The 16,203-nt window shown below is 43.6% G+C and overlaps 1 protein-coding gene across 1 annotated transcript; it reads left to right on the forward strand.

The window, feature by feature from the left end:
* Positions 1-2,283: 2,283 nt before the first annotated feature.
* FOXG1 (forkhead box G1) lies at positions 2,284-4,673 on the forward strand. The gene has a single exon (XM_036844295.1). It carries the CDS (start codon positions 2,284-2,286, stop codon positions 3,736-3,738), a length of 1,455 nt encoding a protein of 484 aa, XP_036700190.1. The 3' UTR covers positions 3,739-4,673.
* Positions 4,674-16,203: the final 11,530 nt, after the last annotated feature.

Genomic DNA, 16,203 nt, shown 5'->3' on the forward strand with positions numbered 1-16,203 from the left:
AGAATTGAAATTTAACATCATACATAAGCACCGCTTTTTCGTTTTCGTAAATACCAAATCTGTCAGATAATTTGAGAGTTTATCAAGACGAAGAAAGGTTTACATTTTATGATTATTTACCTTACAGAGTGAAAAGGTGCTTTTCATTTATGCTTCTCCTCCACCTCCCTCTTCTCTCAGGCTATATCCTCCGTAAAATGTGGTATGTTTCGTGCCCATGTGGGATAAAACAGCCTTTGATCAGTATGCCCTGCACCAAATTCCAATCCCTGGGAAATGCTGGGCCTTAGCCCTGCCCCTGGCCACGGGATCCCTTTAAAGCCCCCGAATCACAATCTCCCCACTCACTTCCACCCTCAACCGAACCTTCCCAGTCCTAACGCCCAAGAAGCTGGAATTGTGGGACCCACGTTCCCAAGGCTCCTAGGCGCCTACAAGCAGCATTCAGGATGGGAAAGGGCCGGCTGAAGCATGCGGTTATTTCAGGATTAAGGCCCGCACAAATTAAAAGCATTTGAGAAACGGAAAGAAAAAGAAAAGAGGGAGTGAAAATAGGAAGGCTTAAAAAAAACCCGGAAAGAAATAGACGCCCACCCTTATTTTCCCTCCAATGTCAACAAGCAAAATGAAAACATTTCCAGGGTGATAGCTCGCGGCTACTCGCTTCCAATTAGGATTAGAAGCTGAGGAGAAGCTGGAGCGGCGAGGAGAAAACGGCACCGAGTCACCCAGAGCATGAGCGAAGGTCTGGAGCGGGAGAGAAGGGGAAGGAAGAGACGCACATAGAGAGCATGTGTTACCTGGTTTATTTCGAGATTGTTTGGTATTGTTTTCTCTCTGAGCACCCCTCATTTCGGAAGGCCATCAAACGCGCCCACCACTGAGCCGCCCTCGCCCGCCGCCGCAGCGCCGGGAGCCCCAGGCCTGGCTTCCCGGCGGCGCCCGAGCTCGCCGCCGCCCGAGCCGCAGGAACCGAGTAAGTAACCCCTGTTTGGCCCCGCGCTCGTCAGCCCACTTCCTCCTCCTCATCCCTTCATTTCCAAACCTCTGCCGGACCCTCCTTCCCCAAGGTATAGGAGACCCTCCCTCCCACGCCAGAGGTGGGCCTTCCCTCCCCAACCCTCCGAAACCTCGGAGGAGTGTTACCTACGAGGGGCACAGTTTTCCTACGAGCTCCGAAATGCCAGACCCGGGCCTGCAAGGCCGACTCGGGAAAGTAGTGCCTCGCTTCTCCCTCCTCCATTTCCTGCCCTCTCCCTGCACTCCCACTCTTCTCTCCACCACCGCTGCCGCCGCCACCGCCCCCGCTTTGAAACATAAAATTGGATACAAACTTTAATCAATAAGGACAAATATTGACGCTCAAACGAAAATGACCCAATACATGAGAAGGAAGCCGGAAATGTGAGATATTTGCCCTAAGAGGGGGATTTCGGTTGAGCAGACCCGCGGGGTGGAACGGGTGGAGGGGGCGCAGAGAAGGGCCGCGACGCAGCGTGCTCCCACCGGCGTATCCCTACGCGGCTCCGCGCGGCCGCGAGGCCGAGGCCCGCGAAGAGGGGGAGGTGAGCGCCCGAGGGGGCGGGAGCCGGAGGGCGGGGCGGGGTGGGGCGGGGTGGGTGGGCCCGGACCCGCCGATTGGTCGACGGCAGGAGAGACGCTCCCGCACGCCGCCGGCTCTGATTGGCCCAGCGGCAGGAAAGGTTAAACCAAAAATTTTTTTACAGCCCTAGTGTGCGCCTGTAGCTCGGAAAATTAATTGTGGCTATAGCCGCCTCGATCGCTGTCTCCCCATCCTCGCCGCGGCCGCTCCGGGACGCGCCCGCCCGCCGCCCGGCTCTCCCCCCCTTTGGGCTGCTGCTGCTGCTGCTGCTGCTGTGACTGCTGCTGCGAGAGGAGGAGGAGGAGGAGGAGGAGGAGGAGGAGGAAGCAGCAGGGGGGGGGAGCGGGGGGTGGGGGGGAGACCAAGAAGTAGAGTTGGGAGCGAGGGAGCTTCACCCCCGGGGCGGTGGTTGTTTCTTTTTTTCTCTCTCTTTCTTTTTTTCTTTCCCCCCTTTTTTTTTTTCTTCTAATTCCTGAGGGGTGGTTGCTGCTCTTGCTACATGACTTGCCAGCGCCGGAGCCTGCGGTCCAACTGCGCTGCTGCCGAAGCGCTCAGTGCCGCCGCCGCCGCCGCCCGCGCAGCCCGCGCCCCGTTCGGCACCCACCGGTCGCCGCCTCCCGCTGCTCCGCTGCCCCGCTCCCGCGCCGCCGCCGCCGCCGTTTCCCCCCGACGACTGGGTGATGCTGGACATGGGAGATAGGAAAGAGGTGAAAATGATCCCCAAGTCCTCGTTCAGCATCAACAGCCTGGTGCCAGAGGCGGTCCAGAACGACAACCACCACGCGAGCCACGGCCACCACAACAGCCACCACCCCCAGCACCACCACCACCACCACCACCACCACCACCACCCGCCGCCGCCCGCCCCGCAACCGCCGCCGCCGCCGCCACAGCAGCAACCGCCGCCGCCGCCGCCGCCCCCGGCACGGGGCGCCCCGGCCGCCGACGACGACAAGGGCCCCCAGCAGCTGCTGCTCCCGCCACCGCCGCCGCCGCCCCCGGCCGCCGCCCTGGACGGGGCCAAAGCGGACGGGCTGGGCGGCAAGGGCGAGCCGGGCGGCGGGCCCGGGGAGCTGGCGCCCGTCGGGCCGGACGAGAAAGAGAAGGGCGCCGGCGCCGGGGGGGAGGAGAAGAAGGGGGCGGGCGAGGGCGGCAAGGACGGGGAGGGGGGCAAGGAGGGCGAGAAGAAGAACGGCAAGTACGAGAAGCCGCCGTTCAGCTACAACGCGCTCATCATGATGGCCATCCGGCAGAGCCCCGAGAAGCGGCTCACGCTCAATGGCATCTACGAGTTCATCATGAAGAACTTCCCCTACTACCGCGAGAACAAGCAGGGCTGGCAGAACTCCATTCGCCACAACCTGTCCCTCAACAAGTGCTTCGTGAAGGTGCCGCGCCACTATGACGACCCGGGCAAGGGCAACTACTGGATGCTGGATCCCTCGAGCGACGACGTGTTCATCGGCGGCACCACGGGCAAGCTGCGGCGTCGGTCCACCACGTCGCGGGCCAAGCTGGCCTTCAAGCGCGGGGCGCGCCTCACCTCCACCGGCCTCACCTTCATGGACCGCGCCGGCTCCCTCTACTGGCCCATGTCGCCCTTCCTGTCCCTGCACCACCCCCGCGCCAGCAGCACTTTGAGTTACAACGGCACCACGTCGGCCTACCCCAGCCACCCCATGCCCTACAGCTCCGTGTTGACTCAGAACTCGCTGGGCAACAACCACTCCTTCTCCACAGCCAACGGCCTGAGCGTGGACCGTCTGGTCAACGGGGAGATCCCGTACGCCACGCACCACCTCACGGCCGCCGCGCTCGCCGCCTCGGTGCCCTGCGGCCTGTCGGTGCCCTGCTCCGGGACCTACTCCCTCAACCCCTGCTCGGTCAACCTGCTCGCGGGCCAGACCAGTTACTTTTTCCCCCACGTCCCGCACCCGTCAATGACTTCGCAGAGCAGCACGTCCATGAGCGCCCGGGCCGCGTCCTCGTCCACGTCTCCGCAGGCCCCCTCGACCCTGCCCTGTGAGTCTTTAAGACCCTCTTTGCCAAGTTTCACGACGGGACTGTCCGGGGGACTGTCTGATTATTTCACACATCAAAATCAGGGGTCTTCTTCCAACCCTTTAATACATTAACATCCTTGGGACCAGACTGTAAGTGAACGTTTTACACACATTTGCATTGTAAATGATAATTAAAAAATAAGTCCAGGTATTTTTTATTAAGCCCCCCCCCCCCCCGCATTTCTGTACGTTTGTTCAGTCTTAGGGTTGTTTATTATTCTAACAAGGTGTGGAGTGTCAGCGAGGTGCAATGTGGGGAGAATACATTGTAGAATATAAGGTTTGGAAGTCAAAATTATAGTAGAATGTGTATCTAAATAGTGACTGCTTTGCCATTTCATTCAAACCTGACAAGTCTGTCCTTAAGAGCCGCCAGATTTCCATGTGTGCAGTATTATAAATTATCATGGATCTTTATGGTGGATGCAGACATTGAGAACAGCCTAAATTATGGGGAGAGTTTAAAAATGTTAAACTGTAATTTGTATTTAAGAAGCATTCGTAGTAAAGGTACCCAAGAAATTATTTTGGCCATTTATTGTTTTGTTTTTTCTTTTAAAAAAACCTGGTTTTTTTTCTTTTGTTTACTTTTAGACCAAAGATTGGGTTCTAGAAAATGCACTTGGTATACTATTAAAAAAAAAAAAAGAAAAAAAAGAAAGTTGTTTCAGTTGGCAGCACTGCCTATTCAAATGAATCGGAGAATCGGAAGGGGACAAAATTAATGATTGCCTTCAGTTTGTGTTGTGTATATTTTGATGTATGTGGTCACTAACAGGTCACTTTTATTTTTTCTAAATGTAGTGAAATGTTAATACCTATTGTACTTATAGGTAAACCTTGCAAATATGTAACCTGTGTTGCGCAGATGCCGCATAAATTTGAGTGATTGTTAATGTTGTCTTAAAATTTCTTGATTGTGATACTGTGGTCATATGCCCGTGTTTGTCACTTACAAAAATGTTTACTATGAACACACAGAAATAAAAAAATAGGCTAAATTCATATATATCTTGATACTTTTGTCTCTTTTATTAAGTAGAGCTAATTTTTGAAAGACCATTAAAAGTTCTAGGGAATTCAAAGGCTTTTTCAGCCAACTAAAATTTAGACTGCTCCTTTCATTTGAACTAAGACTTTTAAAATGAAAATAATATTTTTTCCATTGTGGAGTCAAATTTTACAAGGAGCAGGCTATTTAATAAACGTTAGCTTTAAACAAAATATAGGCTTTTCAGCTGATATCTTTAAGTTTCTGTAGATATACAGCAAAAAGAGATTATTTAATTTTATGTGCATAGCTATTTACCTTGTGTTTATTTTCAAATCAGTTGATAGAATGCTTTTTATATATTTTGTTTCAGGTATCTTGTTTATAGCACTTGGCAAATTATAAATAAGTATATGTATATGGTTAGATAGAAGTGAATATAATTCACACATATGTAATATATATATATATATAGACACACAGAGCCCTTCAGTTCAGGTACAATTTGCGCTATGAATGCTGCAAATATTTTTGTTTAAATATTTGTATTTATACTTTCTAAGTCAGCATTTATTTTTGTGGCTGTTTACCCACAATGAAAGAGTTCTAATAAAGATGTGCTGAAGTTGCAATATAGATTTTGCTGAAGTGATCACCTGTTGTAATGACTTGCAGATCAATGTTTATATTTTATTTTTAAATTATAACAATTTAAAATTCTAGATGTTCAGAAGAAGTAAAATGCCTCTCTCTCCTTTTCTTTCATTTTTACATCATAGAGGTATTTATTTGATTCACTTTTAAGTATGTCTGTGTAGTTTTATCTAGAAATCTGTCCTTTTGCTTACAGTCATAATTTTGTTTTAACTTGCAATATACGTATGCATGCATATATATGCATATATATAAACCTGAAGCAAAATGAAAACATTTTTTTGAATTGTTTCAGCAGTTCAATTGCTATGACTCCAGAAAATAATTAGAAAACCTAACTAAAAGGTTTAGTAACTAATTGGATCCTGTGGTGAGTCCGTGGAGGACAAGTTGTTCGTTTGTTACAATTGTATAGTCTGAAATGTGTTCTGCAGTAATGCAATAAGCTGGCTACTTCTTACAAAGGGCCCAATGAAAAATAATCTGTCCCCAAGATGTTATCGGCAAACACTTAGAGAGTTGGTCAGGAAAAAGAGAGAAAAAAAAAAAAAAAGCCTAGGAGAGAAGGAGGCTGACTCAAACAGATTTGAAATAGTAATACAGAATAGTTAATATTGGAACATGGGGATGGGTGGGCTGTGGAATGGAGAGATAGAGGAAGAGAGAGCTAGAGGGAGGAAAGGGAAAGAGGATCTTAAAGCCAAAAAAAAAAAAAAAAATCCCCTGCTACCAAAAGGAAAGAATGAATGAGAGACAGAGAGAGTGAGAGAGAGGTCTGAGAAAGACAGATAAGAGCCAGGAAAAATTAAAAGAGCTGGAACCAAATATACACAAATGGGAAATGGACCAAAATAGACCAAGACAGCTAGTTTAATTATCTCCTTTAAGCAGACTGGACATAATTTTATTTTCTTCGTATGAGAGCAGTTTCACCAGAGGTCCAAGTTTCTTGAAATTTAACAATTCTTTAGAGTGAAGCATGAAAGAAAATTCCACAAATAAATTGTTTTAGAAGCCAAATGTATGGCTGACATTTAAAATAGTAATAGAGTCCAAGTGAGTAAGGTTAGGCAAAGGAAATCCCCATTTGTGATCCAAAACAGCTCACAAGCATGTGTTTAGACTGAAAAAGGTGATGATGTATTGTTCCCTTTTACCATGGATTTTATTAGTGGAATAAGAATGTATTGGGATGAAAGAAATGTAGTCTTTTGACTATCAAAAGTTAAAAAGAGAGTTGGACTCATATTGAGGTAAGGGGACATGGATATAGAAGAAAGATTTCCCCCTTGAGTATTTTTTTCTGTCCATATTAAATAACCATACTTATTTGTGATTGTTTGTTGCATGATTGAGAAATACAATTTCAGTGGCAAAATGTTTTGAGGTCGGGAGTAAAATTGACTTCTTTGAATTCATTAGGAACTAAGGACTGGAGTGGAAAAGTTCTACTTGGATACGTGTCCGAGTTACATATATAACGATGTGATTAGAAGTAAGAATAGTTTAATACGCATACTAGATACGAAGGGGGATATACAGAGAGAAGGAACTGTGTGAAGGCCTCCTGAAGCCCAATGTGACTGTTTCATTAATCTCAATCTGTCCTATCATCCCTCAAGTTATCCTCTTCAAAAACACAGAAATCTAGCTTGGCATTTAATTGGGTTTTTCTTTTTTTTTTTGCAACAAATTGGTTGTAATGTTGTGTTGATATTTGTTTTACCCAACCTTTGCCAGTTAAAATTAGCTTATGCCAGAAAAACACTTTGAAACTTTTTGAAGCTTTTCTTCTTTCATACTTATAATTGTTTTTAATGAGATGAAGTTTGCTCTTTTTGAGATTTGGAACTGAAAGTGCTCAGTGATCACAACTTAAAACTTGAAATCCCAAATTACAATTTATTTCCAGGTTTAAAGTATTTAAGTTTGTCTGATACAAGTTAATACAAATTATTAATCTATAAAACATTGAGAAAACGACTTACTTAAGCTTAGAGCAATGAAAGGATTCTTTCAAATATGTTTCTTCCACTTTTTTCAAAATTGGAAATCAAGTGTACATGAAGTCCAGAACTAACAAGATTTAATACAGATATCTTTATGGTCATGGAAGATTTCATGTGGTTTCTATGACTCGCATAAAATCGAGGGTAAAGAGATAAAAAATGAGACTTGTAGTGTTGTGATTTAATTATGTATATGTAAATTGGTGGTTATTTCACCCAAGTAGGTGGATAAACCCAAAATATTTAGAACTCTAAATATATAAATGTGGTCTTTTAAAAGTGTGTTTTCTACAACATCGTTGAAGACTCTGCATGCATTGAAATAACTTTGCTTTTGAGAAATTAATTTTATGAATAGCTAAAGTGGCTGGTTGTGTTTGGGACTAAACGCCTGTTTGAGAAACAGGCTAACAAAGGGTGAAGGTGAAGACCATTAGAGGTTTTAGAACTGGCTGGGACGGGTTGCTGGGCTTGTGTAACCGTGCCTAGAGGGCGGGGTTCCTGTACATTCCCACTTCACCAGATAACCTGCCCCCAACACCACTCCAGCTTCTGCCAGACAGATGGAACTCTCCAACATGAAAATCTGCGCAGCCATTCCAACAAGCAGGGTAGGTGAAACTGGAATTAAAATTCTCCCCTCTTTTTTTTTTTATTTTCCCCCCTACTCGAGGCCAGATCCTGGAGATATGGAAAGAATTGGGGTCGTCTAGATTCTCCTTTCGCGCATACACACGTCTGCATTCTTCCTAAGAGCTACCAACCTGTAAGAGTTCAAAGGCGCTATCTTTCACAGTACTTCATGCTTGATTTTCTTTCGCGCGCTTTTTTTTTTTAATTTTTTTTTTAAGGCTTTCTTTTCTCATCTCAATCATTCCCCCTTCCCTACCCTCCTTCCAGGGTCTCCCCTCCCCCCAACCACGAGCAGTTAAAATAATCCACCTCTTAGTTTTCGGCCCCCAAACCGACCTTTTCCCTACTCCAGCGGTCAGTTCACCGGGACCGGTTCCTTAAGGATGCAGGCCAAGATAGCTCAGGGGAATAGATGAGGTAGTGTTATGTTTTGAGTCTCTTTTCTGCCTTCCGATTTCTGCTTTTTTTTCCCCCCTCCATCCAAGACTGTGCCTGAGGTTGCCCGAAGGATGCCGAGGAAAAAGACTTAAGGACTGAGAGCGCTCTTACCCCAAGATCGGTAAGTGAAAGTGCTTTACGGGGGGGGTGGGGTGCGGTGGGGTCTGTGCCCGACAGTCTCCTTTTGACTAAGGCTTAAACCGCGACTTTCAGGTCCAGGGCTAAAGACGCCTCTTTTTTTTTTTTTTTTTTTTTTTTGAAACATTTTCTTAGAGGGCGCGCTATCAGAAGTAGCTGAAAGAATGCATGATTTTTTCCCAAGGCGGCAGTGAGTCAAGGTGGATCCCTAAGTAAAGAGAATGTAGACATGGCAAAACGGGATGGAGAAGAAAGGAGGTGAATCTATATGGAGCAGGGGTAGCGGGAGACTGAAATAGGTTCCAAAGTGCAAAGTAATTTATTTCGTGGAAGTAGGATTTCCTAGTCTTACAGAAACTGCGAGAATACACTAACGAGACTTAGGGTTCAAACCCGTAGGTATTTGCTCTCCCTATTTGAGACAAAGGTCTTTGCTCCAGAGCCAAGGACTTGCCTCATTCTAGAGTTTTCTTTTCTTTCTTCTCTTTTTTTCTTTTTTGGTGGACTGCCCCTCCTTCCCCTATTTTCGCACGAACATTGCCAACCTCCCCAGAGCTGGCCGTCCGCCCCCAGCTCCTTGGCCTGGGTCGGGCGAGGGTCCCTGCGGGATTTAGCGGAGCTGCTCCAAGTAGAGAGCGGCACGGGTCGGAGGTTGGAGGCTCTTCTTCCCTTATTCGAAGGGGTAGGGAAATGAGCTCCGTTCTGGGCTTGACTTCGTCCCTGCTGGGAATATCCCAGTTCCCGGCCTTGGGATCTCAGGCAAATAATTGATTCTTAATGCACACTTAGGAGACGGCGGTGTAAGCTCGAGAGCCCGGCTGTCCCGAGAGTGGCTGCGAGCGCGCCAGACAGATAGGTTGGCTCGGCCCGATGCGCGTTTGGGGCCCTCGCTGCGGTTTCCTATTAGCCTTTCCGACACCTCAGGGACTTCAGGCTGAAGTTGGAGAGGGGCACGATGGCGGGACTTGAAGTCGTCGTGGCAGGGACCCGGCGGCGTGGGTTTCTCGGACTTTGGAATCGTGTAGAAAGGGGACTTAGGCTGCTGAGTCGCGGCGGCGCTGGCGGCGAGGTGGCCGCGGTGGAGAGGCGCTCCCGGGACGTTGCGGCCGAGATGCCCGCAGACGGGGAGCCGGGCGCTGAGCAGGGAGCAGCAAGGTGAGGGCGCTCTTGCCCAGGACAAGCAGAGCTTAAGAGTTTGGTAGCTCACACTGGCTGATGCCAGGAAAATTGACTCCAGAAGCTTGGCCGGCGCGCTTCCCCACCCTTTTCCTTTCTTCTTTACTCATCTCCAGCCGCCCTCTTCCCCCTGAAAGTTGTTTCTTTTTGTTTACCTGGTGCGGTTTCAGATCTCAGCACTTATCTGCTAGTTGATAGAACTGGTTTCTCTGTAGTAGACATCTTTTTCCCTTTCCACTCTCTACTCTTCTTCTATTTCGCTTTCTACCCCATGTTCCTTTTCTGCCCAAACCTGTGGTCCAAGGTGAAGGATTCTTACAGGAAAAGAGATAGCCTTGGGGTAGGAATTCCCTCAACACTTTATAAAGCTGGCCCTTTATAAAGGGCCACCCTTTCCTGGGCTGGGGAAAGGGAGGCAGCGGGTTAGGTGGGCAGAGCAATCTGCCTGTGTGCGGGTTTCTTCCGCCTTGGAAAGACAACAGGAAGGAAAGGACCATGCAGAATAGAGCTCATCCTTTTCCGACTGCCCCTTTCCACATCCTCCATAGGACAATTTCCATGCTTCAACACCATCCTCACCTGGCCCTCTATCAAAACTTGAGGTAGGCAGAAATTCCAGAATTTTTGTCATCAGAAAAAGGCATTTAAAATAGCAAGTAACTCTCAAAATTATGTTTGTGAGAGTGGGAGGGGAGATAAGATGTCCCATGTCCTTTTTGTGGCGTGTTGCCTAACCCTGTGCCCTTGTCTTTGGCCTTTCGGAAAAGCTGCACGGGAGGAAGGCACATTGCACGTTGCAAAGATTTGGAGATCAGTGTCCGAATGAAAGAGAGTGTTCGCCAGACTGAATGTTTGGGACATTCATTTTCCGTTTAGGTTGAATTTTCCTACACAGCCAGCACTCCCTGAATTAGGGCCTTCTTCCTCAGTTTTATTCCCCCTTTTCTTCTCCTTTTATTATTTCATCCTTTGAATCAGAATGCATTTAAGGTGTAAACCTATCTTGCTCCCCACCTTGATGGCAAGACATTGTTGATTCCGTTGACTGAGCAGGAAGACTAAAAACTGTAGTGGGGTTAGGGAGAGCTATCTCTCAGTTCTTTCATTTTCTCACTGCTCTGAAATTTAATGACCTGATCATTGTTATTTGAAGTTAAATTATCTGTTAAATTAGCCCTAAACAATAACTGATGATATTTTCCTTTTGGGTCCGGTTGCCCCTGAATCCTTTTCTCTGGATGGAGAGGAGAGGAGTCACAGAGAATGCTTGGTCACATAATAATATAAAGATAATCAAAATTGATATTTATGTGCTGGTGATATGTAAGAAAAAAAATCACTTTCAAAGAAGCTGAATTTCATTAAAAAAAAATTAGAGGCCTGTGCTTCAGAAGGACCACACCAATTCAAGGATGAATGTAAATAAGCATCTTTGTTGATTAAGAAAAAAATATGAACACCATATTTTCATTACTCTACAGAACCTAAATACTTAAACTCATCATACACCGGTGCTTGCTAATCTAAATTAATTCTGCCCTCCATAAATATTCTCAAAAAGGAAATTTAACTTTAAGCAAAATCTGAAACGTTTCAGATGTGAATTTCTAGAAATCCAAAGTATATTTATTTCTTTGAGTCAGACACTTGTTTGTTTTGCAATCACTTTATGAAACAATTTTGGAATAACGCAGATGCTTTTCCCCCCTTCCTTGTTTCAGATTGCTTGCATATGCAGGCATAGGCATGAGAACTTCCAGGGTATACTGAGGAAATAACATTTTTTTCTCATTTATTTTAACAAAAGGCCCAAAGAACCTTTAAAGCCAAAGGTACTATAGTAGTTGAAAAAAATCTTTAAAAATAATGAGTACTTTGTGTGTTTTTCCCCCATTAAAATGTGCTGAATGAATAATTAGAGGCTATGATGAAGGTTGAAAATTCAGAACATGAATAAGGTGGTAATTTTATTATTTAATACTTTTATAATTTTTATAATTAATGATGTAGTTTTAAGTTTGGCAAAGCTTTCTTAGAAAAAGTAGAGTACGCCTCCCACCCCATCAAAAATACTCTAGAAGAAATAAAGTAGAATCAGGTAAAAGTGGCAGCTGGGCTTATTTATTTATTTATTTATCTATCTATTTATTTATTTCCAGTAGTAGTAGTAGTAGTAGTAGTAGTAGTAGTAGTAGTAGTAGTAGTAGTAGTGGAGTTGAAAAATATACTTTTAATTATACATTGGGAGCTCTGATTGCAGGTTGGAAGACTAAAATCGATCATTCCTGCATCGATAGTGTTGTCTATTACTGCATTGATTTGTGTTTATTTATGCAGAGACTTTCAGTTATTTACTTACATATTTCAGCATCTGCCTCTTGATTATTATCGCAGGTTGGTTTTAATGAAAGAGCTTATATAGGAAACACATTTGACAGATCAATTTTATGTAAACTTGGTAGTGAATTGTGGCAATCCAAAGAGCTTATGAAATTACTTATTTGTACTTGCTTTTTAGCAATTAGGAACCTGTCTCTGATTAAAATCTCACGCTACTCGAAAGCTTCCATTCTTCTCTTCAAACATTGTACTTACGTGTTTTAATAAAATAGGAAAACAGATGACTTTATGATGTTAGATATGATAGAATGAAACTGATGAATGCATCTTTTTCCGTTAACATGACTAGGTTACCCTCATGACAATAAGGTGGCCATTGGGTTTACTAATGCTATCTTATGAAAAATCAAGGAGCAACGGGTTTTGAATATACAAATGGCAATGTTTTCAAACATCTATTACCTCTAAGTTATGCCAGGGATACTTATACTGAACAGGATATTCTAGGGTTCTTCACTACATATTAAATGCATATATACACTCATATATTCTATTATTAAGTGTATATATACGATTATACCTTATGAAGATTGGCATTTCTCTTGAACTAACAGCTCACATGTGAATGTTATGCATCAGGGTCCTTTTGAACAAATACGACAAGTAAAGACCACGGGTGTGCCTTTTATATGTACAAGGCAATAGTGGGAGATTGAGATGCATGTGTGTTTGTGCTTCTCTTACTGTCATTACAAAATGTTGAAAGATGATTTGGAAATAGAAAAACAAAAGTGGCCGAATTCATCGAGGGCTATTTACTTCTGGCTTTATAGGTCTTTTATTGCAATTTGGAGGATGAATCCTTCCTCACTAATAATTTGCAATTCATCTACCAAATACGGTTAACAGTTCTATTCTTCATCTCCCACGTTTCCCCCCTCCCCTGTATCTGCATAGAATTATAGAGAGGAAAAATCAACCGAATTCTTTCTTGGGAACGAAAGGGCCTTGAGAGATGGAATTACTCTCCTCACCCTGGCGAGTTTTCCTGAAACTATCCTCAGCATCCACACTATGAGAGGTGGAGCCTGGCAGTCAGGCGGCTGCAGGCAGAAGGTGGGCGAGCTCCGGCTCCTTAAGCTTTGCAGAAGGTTGAAAGGAGGAGCAGAGGGAGAGCTTTGAGTTTATTTGGTCTATTTTATTTTCCCGTCCCGTGCCAAGCCCTTTAAGTTAACACAGCGATATGGCCCTTTAGAACCAAGCACTCTCGGCATTCTTTCGAGACTGAGATTCCAGAGCATCAGATGAACGGGACTGGGACTTAGAGCTAAGCATGCTCACCCACCCCTCCCTCCATCTTTTTACGCACGCACCAGCTCGTCTTCACGTGCATCAGGGTAGTGGACAGTGTTGACTTGAATTGCTCTCGCTCACTCCAAGCCTTTCCTGTGAATGAACCCGAAAACACTCGACAGGTCGTGAATAATCGTTTTAATGAGTGTGCAAAGCGTGTGACGGGGTGCACCGAGCTGTCGGGTTAAACAAACAACTTGTACCCTGACCAAATCCGATTGTTAAAGTGCAAAGTGATGTCAGTACCATTTCCATTGCCCTTCAGAAAACCACAGATCTGACACGCGGGAGTCCAATTTTCTCCATTAAAGAAAAATAACAATATTTTCCAACCGTGTATGTGATCTTCTTTAATATTAATCTGAGCCAAACAAAACCTCATTTGCGAATCAGAGAAGTAGTCGTGTCACTGCCTCAAAAACAAATCGAAAGAAAGAGAAAACAAGGAAGAAATCAGAACAAATCTAAAAAGTCTGATGGAAGATTTCTTTTTGATAGCTCACACATCATTGCTGATCAATGTTGTATAAATCTTACACACACACACACACACACACGCACACACACAGTAGCTCACTAGAGGCAAATATCAAGTTAACTGCATCTAAACAATTGGGATTGATAATTTAGTCCTGTATTAAGATGGAAGCTCCCAACCTGTAAAGACTTTTTTCTATTGAAAATTTAACTGAAATATTTGCTGTTTATATGTTAGCCTGAGAGGGAATGAAGGGATAAGTAGTTCCCACATTTATGCTTTCAAGGAAAACGGCTTGGACAAAAGCAATATTAAAGGAACCTTGATGGGCCACCACCCTCTAAAACAATAACACAAAGCACAGTGAGCTCTTCACAAATCACACTCTCCCCTTTTTTTGCACAACTGTATTGGGGAAATAGTTTTGTTTCTTTCGCATCTAGTAAAAAGATCTACTTACTTGAAATCAGCCACATGTGCTCCTTTCCTTGTTCATTCTTTTACCTTCTTTCACAATTCCAAACATCAAACACCACATGAAGAGTTAGATAATAAAACCTCAAAAGATTTTTTAAAAATTCCTTTTACATATCCTCTCTGAAAATTTTGTGAAGAGAAATGTGTAAAATTTTCCCCTGCTAGCACCTCATATACATTCACAAATCAAACAAAATAGCCCAGATGCTTGGAAATCAGTAAATCAGTTCCAAATAACTAGCTCCTTCAACTCAGTAACAATATAGAGAGATTAAGGTTTATATTTTCATTGGATTAAATATTATAGGTTACATATTTTTCTTCAAAGACTGAAAACATATCATGTCCTACACTCTGAAAGGTTATTTGTCCTCTTATAATTTTAGTCAGCTGGTAGAAATAAAATGTTAGGGATATTGTACATTTGAATATGGGAGCTCAGCAGCATTTGCTCACTTAACTGCTATTGGATATGTTGTCATCTACCTATCTGTCTTTCTGACCATCTATTTCACATACGAATATGTCAATATACAACTGACTGCAATTAAATGAATTTACCCACCTAAAACATGTAACTGAGATATTTGACAGAGTAAGCAATTTCTTATGGAAGTCATTGCCGTTTTGTTATTATGGTTGCTAGTTTTTATACATCTCTGTCAATTTAGCCCCAGTTGGGTAAATGGAAGGTATTGAAATTCAGTTTCCATCATCAAAACTTGGAAAAGACAACCAGTAGTTTAGGACAGTGTTTTTGTTGATTTTGACTGTTATCTGGTGAATGTCTATATCAGAATATCAATTCGGAATATCCTTTAATTACTAGGAAATTTGACAAAAATGACTATCAAAAACTAGGGGCTTGCATTTTTTAAATTGTTTTAAATATTTTTGGACACACAACAGACTGTGCAGTTATTACCTAAACAGATTTCTTCTCTGTGGGCTGACTGAGTTGAGGAATTTTAGTAGTGACTGAAAGAGCCACATCCATTTCTGTCTTAGATTCAAAAACAGCAAAGCTAGAGGGTATGTCTGTTTTTGTGTGTATATATGTAGTTAAAGAACTACACTATCAAAACATTAATTATATTTGAAAGAGAGCAGAGAGCTTGTTGTGGAGAGAATTGCATTATTGAATTTATATTCCATGGAATGTGTCTGTGGAGAGGGCTGAAATTGTATACCTGTCTTATATGATGCACCCTCTTCAGTGAGGTGTGTAACAAGAGGAAAGAGACGAAGGAGGCAAACTTGGAGGGGAGGGGTCTTAGACATTTGGATGGTCCTGAGCAGAGGAAATTCATGTGCAAATGCAAATCACATGAAGAACAAGCCTGGGGTCTTTGTTCTCTGTCAACAAAAACAAATATAATTTTTTCCTTCTATCAAACAAATCACAGAATGATCTTAGCTGAATTTGGAGCAGGGCAGGGGGAGAGATGGAGTGACTAAGAATATTCCAATTATCATAGTTCAGATCCCCAAGTCCTGTTTATTTCACAGCTGCCAAATTTTATATCCAAAATTTAGATTCTCTTCCTCCCAAATCCTACATTGGTATGAATCATCCCTGATCATTTTTAGTTTTTGGCTTAATTACTAGTTTTCTACTTTAAATTACCAATAAACTAATTAATCTGACTAATCTTTCTAAACTTCTGTTGAGTAGTATAATAGCAGCAACAACAACAAAAATAAAAACAAAAACTGCAGCAATAATGACAAAAATAAAATGTTAACAATAATGCACACAATAATAGCAGAAACAATTTAAAAATAATTTCTCTGGTCAACAGGATGAAGATGGAATCCATTTCAGTCTGAAATTTGTGTTTCACAGCTGC

Source organism: Balaenoptera musculus, chromosome 2, assembly GCF_009873245.2.
Source record: "Balaenoptera musculus isolate JJ_BM4_2016_0621 chromosome 2, mBalMus1.pri.v3, whole genome shotgun sequence".
Classification (NCBI taxonomy): domain Eukaryota; kingdom Metazoa; phylum Chordata; class Mammalia; order Artiodactyla; family Balaenopteridae; genus Balaenoptera; species Balaenoptera musculus.

Bases quoted from the DNA above. Each gene is read 5' to 3' on its own strand.
- FOXG1 (XM_036844295.1), top strand. From the start codon at position 2,284: ATGCTGGACATGGGAGATAGGAAAGAGGTGAAAATGATCCCCAAGTCC.